This window comes from Echiichthys vipera (assembly GCF_963691815.1).
Source record: "Echiichthys vipera genome assembly, chromosome: X".
NCBI classification, from domain to species: Eukaryota; Metazoa; Chordata; class Actinopteri; order Perciformes; family Trachinidae; genus Echiichthys; species Echiichthys vipera.
Genome location: NC_139825.1, coordinates 28,357,765 through 28,372,109, shown reverse-complemented (window position 1 = coordinate 28,372,109; position 14,345 = coordinate 28,357,765). Strand labels below are relative to the sequence as shown.

General features: G+C 42.3%; 1 protein-coding gene across 1 annotated transcript in view; it reads left to right on the top strand.

The window, feature by feature from the left end:
- The first annotated feature begins 1,163 nt into the window (after nucleotides 1-1,163).
- Nucleotides 1,164-14,345, top strand: part of fgd5b (FYVE, RhoGEF and PH domain containing 5b) — a 29,387-nt gene continuing 16,205 nt past the window's right edge. Inside the window, exons 1-4 of the mRNA XM_083939823.1 lie at nucleotides 1,164-1,284; nucleotides 2,297-4,850; nucleotides 13,589-13,742; nucleotides 14,285-14,343. Coding sequence (XP_083795949.1) covers nucleotides 1,275-1,284; nucleotides 2,297-4,850; nucleotides 13,589-13,742; nucleotides 14,285-14,343 — 2,777 coding nt within the window. The 5' untranslated portion in view covers nucleotides 1,164-1,274. The remainder of the gene's footprint in view (nucleotides 1,285-2,296; nucleotides 4,851-13,588; nucleotides 13,743-14,284; nucleotides 14,344-14,345) is intronic.

Sequence of the window (14,345 nt, the reverse complement as noted above, 5' to 3'; positions counted from 1 at the left end):
AAGGCTGGTTCATCAATGAAGGAGAGCAGAGTTAAGATCACTCATACGTATCTTTAAAAAAAAACAAAATGAGAAAAGTAATACTGAGAAATGTGTCTTTGTAATAATGTCATAAACAACTGGGGTATGAGAATGTATTTTTCTAATAATCACACTTGATCTAAACGGATGTCAGACAGAACTTGTGGAAAGTATGAAGGTAAACTTTTATGTAATAGAAGCGATATTATCCTGTGTTTTTAAGGTGGAACATTTATTTTGGTACAACTTTTTTTATAATGCACCAATGATAAATGCTGTATAAGTTGTAACTAATGGCTTTGTTCATGATGTCGTGTACTAATGCTCTATTGACGAGTTATAATCCATTAATAAGAACACTGTTTAGGATGCAAGGTTGTGAAACCCCCTTCGCTTGCATTTATGCTTTCTTTTGGCTAAAAATGCAGTAATAAATGTTAGTTACTCATTGACATCTTCTTCTCCTCTCTCTCTAATTATATGGATAACGTTAAGTCATTAATTGTTTTAATCCATCAAGTCTGTTATGTATGTTGGCAGAAAAACACTCAATATCTGGTAACCCAAAAGTTTTTAATATCTTAGGACTAATATACAAGCATTAGTAAACATTTAACTTCCAGGAATAAAGCTCTTAGTTTGAACGTATGAACCTTTTATTTAAAAAGTGTCTTATTAGAAAGTGGTACAGTAGCATTGTTTCCTTTATTTTATATCACAAACAAGTTCTTGTTTTTCATGTAGTCTGGTGTGTGATCAATAAAAGTTCTTATTGACCGGTTTTATTATGAATTTGGAGTAATGTGTGAAATATGTATGAATATGACAGATGTTAATCTCACTTCTCAAAACTTCCACATCACATCCTTTGAAGCCTTAAGATTTTGCGACTAGTTTATTGTTTATTAAATACCAATGAGCTTTCAGCTGTAGGCTGATGCTAACATGTCCAACACTTGACTGGACCTGCTGCAGCTGTTAACAGGGATCCTGGTCTTTGCAAAGCTTTTTTTTTTTTAATTCTCCATTTGGTTTCCAGTCGCGTCCTGTGCGCGCTGTAGGGCGCACAAACGATCAGCTGAGCAACGCTTTTCCTCTCAGAGGAAGATTAGACAGAGCTGCTGTTCAGTCAGACTCACCCACTCTCAGTTCGCACACTTCAGCTGAGTTTGCCTCCGTTTTTACACATTTAAGATTTCGTGTGTCGAAGCTGCGTTCGTGGACGAGATGTTGGACAAGGTCGCTTCGCAAACATGAACACAGGTAAGATTTATTTTAAAGGACCAAATCCTATATTTCACTGTGTGCTCGTCATGTAGTAGCCTGCATTTTTGAGTTAGTGAGTACTTCGCATAGAGCTGGATATAGAGTTTTAGTTTGTACGTTCTTACATATTACCTTTTTGTACATTCACGTGAATAGATGGTGAATCCAGTGGTAGCAACAGGATGTGAAGCAAACCAAAGTCTATTTAACGCAGCGTTTCTTTATGTCAATGCGATGTTGGTAAATTATTTACTTCATACCTTTCTGAGATTTAACCATAGATAAAATACCTATTTAAAAACACACAAAATATCTTTGTTTATTTATAGTGTTGGGAGCAGGAACTACTTTAAACCAAAATATTTACAAGAGAACTATGATGAACATAATTTTCCTTAATCAATAAATCAATCAATCAATCAAACAGGTCTTCCTCGAAAGTGTGTTGTGCAAATGTGTGTGAGTTTAATGTATGGATATACATGAACTACATGAGTATGTGTGTTTTTAGTCACTGTATATAAAGTCTTTCTCAGCAGTAGAGGCAGCCAGAGAGGGTTTCTCTCACTTGAATCACAGGAAGTGAATCAGGGAAATCCCTGAGAATTTTTTCGTGTTCTTTCTCAAAGGATGTTAAAGCGACCATTACTCATTTCGGTCTCTTATAATTCCCTTTTACAGCAAAATCTTTAGTTTTTGTAGCTCCTTCTGAAAAATATGAGGAAAGCTTCCAGCTGACCTACATTTGATTGAAGTAATTGAGGTTTCTGTATTAATTCTTTAAGAAATATTGTGTGCATTTTGTGAGAAAAATGGTCAAACTGCCACCATATGGCAATAATGATCTAAATGTGATTTATGTGATCTATTTAATGCACTATTGCGCTTTTATTATTTGTGAAGTTCGAATCTATGAGCAGCTTTAGGTCACAGGGACACAATACAAATGACCTGTAAGCTATTTTAAAGTGTGTAATCTTACAGTTTCCTTTTCCTGTTGTTCTTTCAGACTGCACCAAGCCTTCTGTTGCTCCAAAGCCAAGATTTGTTTGTCACGCCAGCCTGAAGCTGCCCTCCCCTCTAATGTCTGCAGCCAGGGGTCCCAAACCTTCTATCGCCCCAAAACCTAAAGTCTCACCGGAGCTTAATGGCAACCAGGGAAGATGCATCAGTGGTGGCTTACTAAATTCAGATGGTGTGGTTGATGACGAGCATGAGATGGAGAACAATTTATACACAGTGGTTGCAGACAGTTTGCCAGCAGATAAACAATTTAACGCTTACAACCTTAAATCCCCACAAAAAGATGTTCTGGAGGAGAGAGAGGTGACGGAGGAGGAAAACGAAGAAGACATGATTCAGAAGATGGATGAGGACTGGAGGTTAACTGACAGTGCTCTAACAGAGGAGGTGGACTCCCTGGAAACACTTTGGGTCAGTGATGCCGGGCTCACAGTTGACTCTGAGGACGTGGTGGACATGGTCGACACAGATGTGACGGAGGACATGGACAGCGTAGGTTGTGGCGCAGGCGAGTCGCTGGCCGACACAGATGGCATCACAGTGGGAGACATTTCTGTTAATAGCATTGATGAGGAGACAGGCTGTGATTCCGCTGAAAACCTAGACATGAGGGACAGACAGGAAAAGCTCAAGAACCAGGAGTGTGAAACAGGCGACTATACAGCTGACGATTTAACCGAGTCCCTCACAGACGAACCTGGTCTCCTCTGCAGTGAAAACATGAAGGACACTGATACCCAACACGTTTTTCTAACAGATGGAGAGGAGAAAGACGAGGAAACTGCTCCTGATTGTGGCATCACTTGTAGCATCTTGAAGTTTAGATGTGGCCATAAAATGAAGGAAAAGGGTGAAAACCTACAGAACCTTAGATTTAATGACTTTATCCCCAAAGACCAGAAACGGGTCTTTGAAGCAACTGAGTGTGTAGAGGATGATCCAACTCATGAGCCCTATTACATCTCTTCTGAGGACATTATTAAGAGAGAAATGATGCCAAGGAACAACAAAGCTCAGGGACTACCACAGAGGCCACTTTCGTCTGCAAACAGTGGTGGAGTATCAGCTGGGAAATATGAGGAAACAACAGAAAATGAACAAATACACTGCCTGTCCCCTGAGGATTGCGTGGAGGTTGGTAACAGTCTTGAGTGCAGCAGCTACAAAAGCGATGAAAACAAGGTCAGAACAAATCAGAAACAAGCAAAAGCTAAGACAGCAGAGGCCTTGTTCGATCGTGCGGACTGCCAGTCGAGGTTCAGGCTGGTATCCATCTCAGTGCCCACGGACACGGACACCTCGTTGACATCTTCTCTTTCAGAAAGCCAGCTGCTTTCACCAAGTGACTCGGATGTCTTTGAGGAAGACCTTGAGGGTCACATTGTGCCTTTTCTGGATGACACGACTGACACAGAGCTGGACATCAGTGATGAGCATGTCTACGAGGAGCCAGGGCACAGCTCAGAGGGTGAAAATGTTTTTCCTTTTCATAAGAGGACAGCAGAGATGCGCTCCCACTCACTGTCACACCGCATTAATAATAACGTGGCTGAGATAGGAGTGCAGTTCGTTCAGAGGCCCTACGTGAGTGGATTTGGACAACCTGCACTGAGCAGCAGCCCCATGTTGAGCTCAATGCGTCCCAAGAGCTATGGCAAACCACACTATTTGTCCCAGTACCCCCGCTCCCTCTCCATGGAGGGACAGGACATGCCACTGGGTGTCTACAGCTACATGGAAGGATCCCCAAGACAGGGACGTGCCTTTTGTTCATCTGGAAGCTTCTCACAGTGCTCGCCTCTGTCATCCAGTGGCCTGTCCACTCCGACATCCATAGTGGATATCCCTCCTCCGTTTGAGCTGGCCTACATCACCAAGAGGCCCATTACAAAGAGTTCCCCCTCACTTCTCATCGAAGGAGACTCGTCGGAGAAAAACAGGAAAAAAAAATCCTCCATTAAACGTTTCCTGATGCTTAAATTTAGGCGGAAAACAGAAAGCAAACCAGTGGTGAATGTCAACCAGTCCTTATTTAAGTCCTCATCAGAGACCAGCCACCACACACCCGGCAGACTGCTGGATGTAGATAGACGCAGCATCAGTAGCTCTCCACAGCTTAGCTCACGCTCTGCCAGTAAACTTCATTTTACGTCAGAGCCAGCCTCCACCTTCTTACTCTACCAGGAAAGCAAAAGAAAAGGGAGCTCAGTGGCCTTTCTCAATCGCAGCGTCATCCGGGTGGAGTCCTTTGAGGACCGCTCCCGTGTTCCTTTCACACCTCTTCCTCTGACCAAGCCTCGCTCCATCTCCTTCCCTAACGCAGATACCTCAGACTACGAGAACGTTCCCGCCATCAGCTCGGATTACGAGAACCTTCAGGTCCCACAGCGGAGGCCGGTCCGACAGACGGCGTTCACGGACTTCTTTGACCGTCCCAGTCGGGCACTTTCCTCTGCCAACGACACCGATGGTTACGTGGACATGAGCAGCCTTCCTGGGTTCAAGAGTCAAAGTCAGTCACCTGAACAGGAAACAGAAAGGTATGTACACAAGACAACAGTCTACAGTCATGCTAGCAGTTCTGTGACGTTGTACTTGAGCTAAACGCTTACATGCTGATGTTTAGCAGTTATAATGTCTACCATATTCATCTTAGTTCAATTGAGGTGGTTCAGGCATTTGATCAGGAGGCATCCTGGGCGCCTCCCATTAGAGGTTTTTCCAGGCGCGTCAAACTGGTAGGAAGCCTGGGAACAGCTCCATGTTAGGAAGAGCTGGAAAACATTGCTAGGGAGAGGGACTAATACCCTGCTGCCTCCGTGACACAGCCCCTGAGAAGTGGAAGAAGACGGATTGATTAATCGTAGTTTAGTGTGTTAGTAGGCTAAGATTTGCAGGTATTCGGTCATAAACCAATGCAGCGGAAACATTTAAATTTTGATCTGATTATTGTAAATAGTCTCATTGGGATTCATCGTCTGGGGCTCATCATTCATCTGTACAATTATTATTTTAAGATTTTTTTTTATTTATGGCGCACTCACACTCTCCATTCGTACCGTGCCCAATCACACTTCACAGCTAAAGTCTAGTTGGTTTGACCAGTGTGAGTACAACTGTACCGTGGCCAAGCACGGCACACTTGCCGGCCGCGGCCCGGTGGAGAGAGGTGGACTTTTGTAAAGCACAGATGCACACATACGGGCACGAGCATTGACGGCGTTCCCAATGTCTATTTATATGACGGACATTTAAAAATATACCGCCGAGCGGTTTTTACAGTGGTCTGATGCAGAGGTGAAGTGTTTGCTGCAGATTTGGACAGATGAAACATTCAAAAACAGTCTGACAAAACTAAATCTCAGAGGGGAGGTGACGTATAAGCAAGACGCACTGCGCCGCGGCCCAGATCATTTCAAGTAGTGTGAGTATAAACGGGCCTGGGCCGCGGGGGAAGAGAGAGGGGGGACAATTACTCTAAGGGCGTGATCACACTGTCCTCCCGGACCACGACCCGGACTTTAGGGTACTTGTCCCCCCTCCCTCTCCCCCCCGCGCCCCAGCCCCGTTTGTACTCACACTACCTGGGCCTCGGCCAATGCTTCTTGCTGTCCTTACGCCTTCAAGCCGTAACACGTCACACGCATTGATCGCGTGTGTGTGGCTTTGTTTACAAATCTTTCCGTAGACCTCGGAGTTTTTGTGCGTCTTGTCGACTGTTTTTGAATATTTTCATCCGACCAAATCTGCAGTAAACACAACGTGAACCTTTCACCACCATTGTTGTTGTTGTTAAATGTCCGCGCATGGTCCGTCCTTCTATTTACATGTCCGAGCAGGCGGACATAACGCTACTGCCGTAGGGCTCGTGCTCGTGCTCGTACACGTGCGCACGCTCGTGCTCGTACATGTGCAAACGGCTCCGCTAAAGCCCACCTCTTTCAAGCGGGCCGTGGCGGCCCAGCTGGCCCCAGTTGAGCGCGGAGCGGGTGCGCTCACACTACTTAAAGGTACTAGACTTTAGCTGAAAAACCGGTTTTGGCCGCGGCCAAAAGGATAGTGTGATCACGCTCTAAAGCACTGAGCACAGTACAAATGGACAGTGTGAGTGCACCCTTAGTAGCACAGCACAGGATCAGCCCACCTGACCCAGATGGATTGATTCGATTTGATTGGGAACTCTCGTTTGGAAATCTTTTGTGAAGGGGTGAAAATACTGGTTGCTGGTTGCTCAAGGTAAAGCTCAGAAAGTAAACAACATGTCGGTAAAGGATATTTGCTGTTGGTGCAATGCAAATTTACAGATAAAAGGTACAATTTCAGGGGCATGGTCCATATTCCAACAGAAGTTTCCAAGAGAAAAAAGCGTTAGCGAGATAATTGCACTCATCCCTCATCCGCTGAAGCCGCCATGGTGTTTAAATTTATCAGTCGCTTCTCGTTGCGTCACACTTAAATCCGCCTCAAAACCAACACTGATTGGACATTCGCTTTGCAAACGGCTTCAAATTTTCTCCATCACACGTTACCAGACTGATCTGTGAGTAAAATACAATGAAGCTTGCAAGATCAGGATGGTCTCACAACGCTTATTGTCAGCAGCGTAAGGAGAAGACAGAGAGGAGGTGAGGTGCAGTGAAGGCCCAATCCAGGGCGACTGCAGCAATGACTGATCTTTTTTATATGGGGTGCACACTCAAGTTGGGCTACTGGGCTTCTTACATGTCTGTAAGAAATTTGATGAGAATTTACTCAATAGTTGTTGAGATATTCCTGTTGAAGGTCATCGACTGGCCGATATTACCATCCAGAGTCATGCCATTAGTGTGGCTAAGACTTGTATCTATGTCCAGACTGTGTGTTCATGTCGATTGATGCATCTGGACATAACGAATGATCCTTGCCATGTTTTACACTGAGCACAAATCTTTTTTTTATTATTATTATTACTGCTCGGTCACTGTGTGCGTTTAACAATGCCTTTGGGGAGGAGGATTTATAACTATTTATTATGTTGAGTCCCCTGATGCTGCGATCACAGCAGACATGGAAGTGCTGATCAGTAGCAGGGAGGATAGTGCAGTAGCTTCCTTCGTGCTGTGCAGTGAGACGTACTAAACCTGTGTGTTGTTGAGGCATGTTGGGTGGTAGAGAAGGAATCGCTGGAGGTGGTGTTGGAGATGGAGGTGATCATTTTAGCTGTGAGTAAAACAGGGTGGTTTCATTCATAAATCATCTTTTTTAGATGTAAACAGGCCATTGTGTTGATGCTATAAGAAGAGCTTCTCACCTTCCTACTGCGGCGTTTATTAGTTGGTATGATCAGCCATGCTGTGCTGACAATAACCCATCCCCCCTGCATTCCTGTTGGTTGTGCCCATATCATACAGGCCGCCCAGAATGATTAATAGTCAGTATTTTGGAGTCATTTCTCTTCCCTAGCAAGTCAGAAACAACAGCTGAGATCAGATCTCACTATGTTCTGTAGTCAGCAGTTGTCCACTGCAGTGTTTCCCTCTCATGTTTACCTTTGTTGTTCTTTTGTGCAAGAAGAACTGAACCACAAAGGCTCTTTTATTTGTACACATTAATTTCCACTATTAGAAAAGTTTGTGATTTTTGTTCATTTTGCTTATTTCATGTAAAATTATACTTAAAGTGAAATTCCCGTGTAAAATCACCCCAGGGTTTTTTTAGGCAAATTGGGTAATCAAATAAGCCATCGAGACGATTTTTTTTGTGTATGAACTATTAACGAGAAAGTCGCTAATGATAAGCGTCCCTACACATTAACCGAAGCAACAACAACGTAGTATGTGAACAGAGAGGGCCTCATTTATCAATCTTGTGTGAAAACGGGCGCAGATCTGAGCGCAGAATTGGTCGTAGGAAAGGACCCACGTGTGATTTATGAAACATTCGTATCTGACCAATCTCTGCGTACGAATGAGCGTGCCTTGATAAATGCTGCGGCTGAATTCGATCGTCATTAACATGTTACACCCTTAAATATTCCTGGTTCGGAGGCCTCGCCCACTGAGGTCAAACACTGAGAGGAAGAACGCAGGTTAGAAAATAAACTTTTTGTCAGTCTTAAGACTGGAATAAAAGGGGCCCATTAAAACGCTGTATGGAAAAGAATAACAGAGGCAGTCAACCCGAAGCAGCGCTCCACTGAGACCCGTGGGCGCCTGTGCGCACTGTTGGACAGGTGTAACCCAATTAAAAGCACACACCTTTGAATATATGAAATGCAAGAAAAACTGGGATTACATTTAGGAAACGCTGAGTCAAATACATTCAACTTGCTCAAAAGATCCATTTCATTCATTTTGTAATTATGGCTGCAGTATATTTCCACAGAACATACAAAAAGGTGTTGTTTTGTGTTCGCTATTATCCAAGTTTGTGATTTTAAACTCTTTAAAATAGTTTAAAGACTGTAAGTAACCAATGGTCTGACCGTTGTGGGTTAGCTGTATATAAGCTACTCCTATAGGTGGAAACAACAGCCTTCTGATCCAGAATATCACCTATAATGCGAGGGGGTGCATTTCACGGCAGGGGTGCTGAATACAGCACAACACCGGCGCTCTTGCTCTGTAGCAGGGTTTGCCAGCGAGGTTATTGGGTATACCGTTAGAGGATACCTTTGTCACCTGGAAGAACCATACCAAGATGTTAATCATCTGATACCTTGTTTGATTTAATGCAATTTATCGAGGGTAGCCACGAACCGAGGAGATGAGTTTGGCTCTGCAGTGCGTCTTGCTGCAGCCGCGGGCCAACACATTCATTCATTCATTCAATGTCGGGGTCGCGGGGGGCTGGAGCCGAGCTGTTTTGAAATATAAAAGAATCGTGTGTGTCCCCCTGGCCACCTGACCGCCACGTTTAAAAGTGACAGCTTGGCATCACAAATCACCTGTACATTTATCGAGTGGTAGTTTTTGCGATTGATGAATGCGTAATCATTCATGGATGGCGCCTTCAGACGCACATGACTACAATCAATTGCTCCAACCACAATTTTATTTTTTTTATTGGTTTTAAGAATCCGTTTTGATCTGTTCTTAATATGTGACTGCTTATGCTTAATGACAGCTGAGGTTTGTTGATTATTTTCAGCCAGATTTTGCTGCACCGCAAATACACAGGCTCAAAATTGCGCACACGATCTCAGACCAGACGTGAGATTTGATCGTAGCTCCCGCTCACTATTGATAAATGCCGAAGTTTGCCTTCGGCTGCTCCATTCAAGTCAATTACCAAATACAATCCAAAAGGAAGGAGCCCATTGATGATTTATGCCAGCAAAACACGTACACGTTGTGGTTTGTGGCAGTTTGGTGAAATACAAGTTAATAATAAACGGTAAAAGGTTTAGAAAAGTCCCACACAGCTTTCCCTGCAGCACCAAAACATTACACAGATCTCAGGGGTCAGGGGTCAGGGGTCAGGGGGCGTGTGTTGCCGGAAGAGGCACAGTGAGTGCAGGCCCGGGTAAAGCCGACTAGCCTTCAACTTGAAGTTAAGAGAGACAGAATGATTCGTGTTTGTATCTTTCCCGGCTGCGAAACAAAAATGAAAGCTTACAACCCAGAAACTTTTCATAGGCTGCCATCGCGGTACGATGACAGTGCTCTGATAAACCAGTGACTTGTTGTTTTGAGACGCCGATCGTGATGCTAAGGCAGAGGGATTACCATATCTGCCACAAACCATAACGTTTACGTGTTTTGCTGGAAAGGTTCACATACTACGTTGTTGTTGCTTTTTTATGTGTAAGGACTCTAATCATGCCACTGCAGAGGTTTGGTGTTATTTGGAGCAGTATTAGTGGTTAAAAAAGACGTTTTAATACGTTCAACACGCTGCCCCGAGCTTATCCATGTTAGCTGTGGCAGGCTGTTATCGACACTTCGGAAAATCTACGTTAATAGTTCATACATGAAAAAAATGTCTCGATAACTTATTTGATGACCCAATTTGCCTAAAAAACTCAGATTTTACACTGTAATTTCACTTTAAGTGATGCTACCATAAAGTGTAAGACATCTGCTCTTTAACATATGTAAATATCAGCTGAGCATAATTGGCCTGTTAGTATTCACATATTAAATTTGTGTTTCAGAGCTGCAACAAATTTATAATTTGTCAAAATTCTTAATTTCAAATGTGAATATTTTCAGGTTTTTTGACTCATCTCTGACATCTGACAGTAAACTGAATATTTCTTAATTGTGGACAAATAAAAGACATTTGAGGACGTCATCTTGGGCTATTGGAAAAAAGAATCAACATTTTATGATATGTTATGACCAAATCAATTAATCAAGCAAACAGACAGGTTAATCGACAATAAAACATAATCGTTATTTGCAGCCGTAATGTGTAGTATTTAGATGGTTTTGACTGTGGGTATACTGTACCTTGAAAGCATTAAATTAGATAACAGGAGTGCATGTCTACTGTTACTCTGGGTATTGTCTAAATTCAGATTAGTGTGTATAGACTGTGAGCAGAATTAAGCGATAGAACAATAGTTGGAAAGGGATTTATAGTTTTGGTTCCAAACATTCATTGTTTCAATCAAATCAGGTAATTTGAGTAAATCATTTTGAGCTTGAGGTTAACTGTGATGGTAATTTTTGACTATTTTCAGACATTTTATGGACCAAATTATTAATCCATTAATGAATAAAAATGATATGAAGATGAATCGATGACAAACATAATCCTTAGTCGAGGCTCTCTGCCAGTTCCCCTCGGGTGAATTATTGATGTCTTTTAAAAAATAATGTGTTAACACATTCGGATAAATCAAAGGTTAGTGTATATGTAAATTAGGTGCCATCTTGAAGAATGTTGTCTTGCACTGTATTCCTCCTGGGTGCCATGTTTTGTCATTATTGTATTGCATAATTAGTTTTTGCTCAAATATAAATTTGAGAAAAACACTTGTTTCTCCAAACTACTGTTAATCCAAACTAGGACAGGTAAGACCTTAAAGTTCGGTAAAACAGCCTCATTTAGCTCTTTCTTTATATCATTGCTCATCCATTAAAATGCACAACTGTAAAAATGTCTGTGTTGAACCTGCAGTTATTATAATGTTTCACTCTTTGAGCTTCCAGTGAACACAGCACCTGTAATCACAGCAAAGCAATAACCGGATGGACAGCAGAGTCAGTGGTGGAGTTTTACAGCAGCCTGAAGGGGCAATATTAGCCGATCATAGTTTGGAGATCATTTGCCAGCATCACTGCTATCACCGGAACAAATAGGCTCAACGATGAACCTCAGGCAAAAAGAAAATGGATATTTTTTTATCTACTTATGTAATTTATCTCCGTAGATTTTTGCCGTGAGCCTTCGTACCACATAGCAGGACTGTGAGAAGTGGCAGAGGCAGTTTCTGCGGGGGTGATATAAAAGCCTTATATAGAAACCATGCATGTAGTTTGTGGTTGAAATACCCCCTGGTATCTCATCCAAAGTTTGATCCAGTCAGCAAATGGGCCATGCAGCTCTAATGTGTGCGATGCGGAGATCTGAACTGCTCACATATGTTGTTCATACGTAGCTAATTTGCATCTCAGTGGGGTTAAATCACCGGTGCTTGCAGTGAAACATGGCAGGAACATTGGCAAGGCAATTGGTCACATTGAGGATTACTACATTTCTACTGTAACTTAAGAACGTGTTTTTATTTGCATAGTTTATACTCCCTACTGAGCTGCAGCCATTAGCATATTCATTTGGGCTCCCTGCAGAAGAGAATCTCGTCGAATAAAATACCGACATGTGTCCCTGGTTGGGTACAGTTGTCACCGCAGGGTTTTCAAGATTAGTTTATTGGTTTCTCTAGACTGACAATGTTTTATATATTCACACTGGCTTCTAAGGATATGTTTATTATAGTGATATTTCAATGATGATGACCACGTAGGACCATAAAGATGGCTCGGATTGTTAAATTAAATTCATCTGATTTATTCTCACATGAATGAAGGTTTGCGATCAGAACACAGTTCAGACTATAAAACCCCTAAGTCATATACAGGTTATTCCCAACCCTGGGGTCAGCGCCCCACCAGGTGATATTTCCATGTATTATTTGATTATAAAGCAGGTCGAGGGGGGCTTTAAGAGACAGGCGCTAAAACGGGGCAGTGAATACAGGTATATTCAGACGGACACTATGAGAAAAATAATGTGGGTTTTTTTTTAACATTAAAGTGTGTAAACATGTTTAGAAACCCAAAATACAAAACCAGAACCTGAAAATGAGAATAATAAGTCTCCTTCAAAGAAAAACGAAAGAAGAATATATATTTCTCTTACACAAAATGTTTTTTTTCCACGAAATGTCTTTTGTCTTGCATGGAAATACGAGATATACCACGTTATTCCACGAGCTTTTGGAGGCGCTGATGTACAGACTTTGTTATTTCAAGACAGAGCCAGTCTATCTCAGGGCACAGGGTGTACCCCGCCTCACGCCCGATGTCAGCTGGGATCGGCTCCAGCCCCCCGCGCGACCCCGATAGGGACAAGCGGTTGAAGATGAATGAATGAATGAATAAGACAGAGCCAGGCTAACTGTTTGCCTGTTTCCAGTGTTTGTGCTAAGCTAACAGGCTTCATATTTATTTACCGGCATGAGAGCCACATCAATCTTCTCATCTTAAATCACACTGTGGTTGAACCGCAGCTCCTGAGGGTTCCCAAAACTAGGCTGAAGCTCAGCGGCGACAGAGCGTTTTCTGTTGCAGCTCCGAAATTATGGAATGAACTGCCGCTGCACATTAGACAGGCCTCCTCAATGTCTCATTTTAAAACTCTTCTTAAAACCCACCTTTTTTCTATGGCTTTTTTTACACCACGGTTGTTGATTTTATGTGCAAAATATATTTTATCTGTTTTATTGTCTATTTTATCTTTTTATTATGATTCATGGTTTTTATTGTTCTCTACAGCACTTTGGAAATCTTTGTGTTTATTGAAAATTGTGTTTTCTAAATAGATGAAATTCTACAATTCTTCATTTTAGGGGGTCACAAGTTTAAAGGACTTAGAGCCACTGGATTAGACCTGGATATATTGTAATGCAGGTATTTGCAGTTAAGACGCCAGTTTGACTTTGTCAGGAATCAGTGTCTGACGTGAATCTAGGCTGTGAACTCAGACAGCCTATCCAACTGTGTTGTTTGCTACCTGCTTACTTACTGCGTATATGCTAGATTTAAACACAACTCCCCTTCTTTCTCACCAGTGCGTATACAGAAGCCTACAATGTGTGTTCGGTGGCCGCCGCTCCACAGACCATCTCAGTGGGTGATGTCGGGGGGGAGATGGCGGGTGAAGAAGACCAAGGACGCACCTCTGAGGAGGAGGACGGAGGTGCAGACAGTGTTTATGACAGACAGGTTAGTTCTGACAAATGTGCTATATTTGTGTAAAATATTGGTGGAAATAAATATGTATACAACATGTTTTAGCATTTTTAATTTCCTGTTGTGAAGTTTTAAATATACTGTATGGATTTTTAAAAGAAAGTCCAATGTATAGTTAGTTAATTAATTGATAATGTCTTTCAGTTTTCTGTTTTCACCGAAGGACATTGTTAGCCACCTAAAAAAAGCTTTAATTCGTTTTATTTTGTGTCACCTTTTTCCAAATGGTATGTAGAAATACTGACATATTTGAAGAAAAAAGCAGCACAAAATAAAACAAAGTGAACTGTTTTTCACCTTGGGCAATTGTGAAATTTCCCTCACAAGCCAGGATTTTAATGCAGGTTAATGAAGGTTAATGGGTTTATGCAAGGCTGTGATCATTATTTAACGTTTGATTGCTGCTTAGAGACAATTCACAAGGGGAGTCAGCTATACTTATTGAACTGGTGCAAAATGCTTAAGCTCTTCCTAACCCTGGGCTTATTTCAAGTAATTAATATGAATGCTTGCAGCCTGACGGCCGATCCAGGGCGTTTTACATTGCCAAAGACCTGGTGGATACCGAGAGATTGT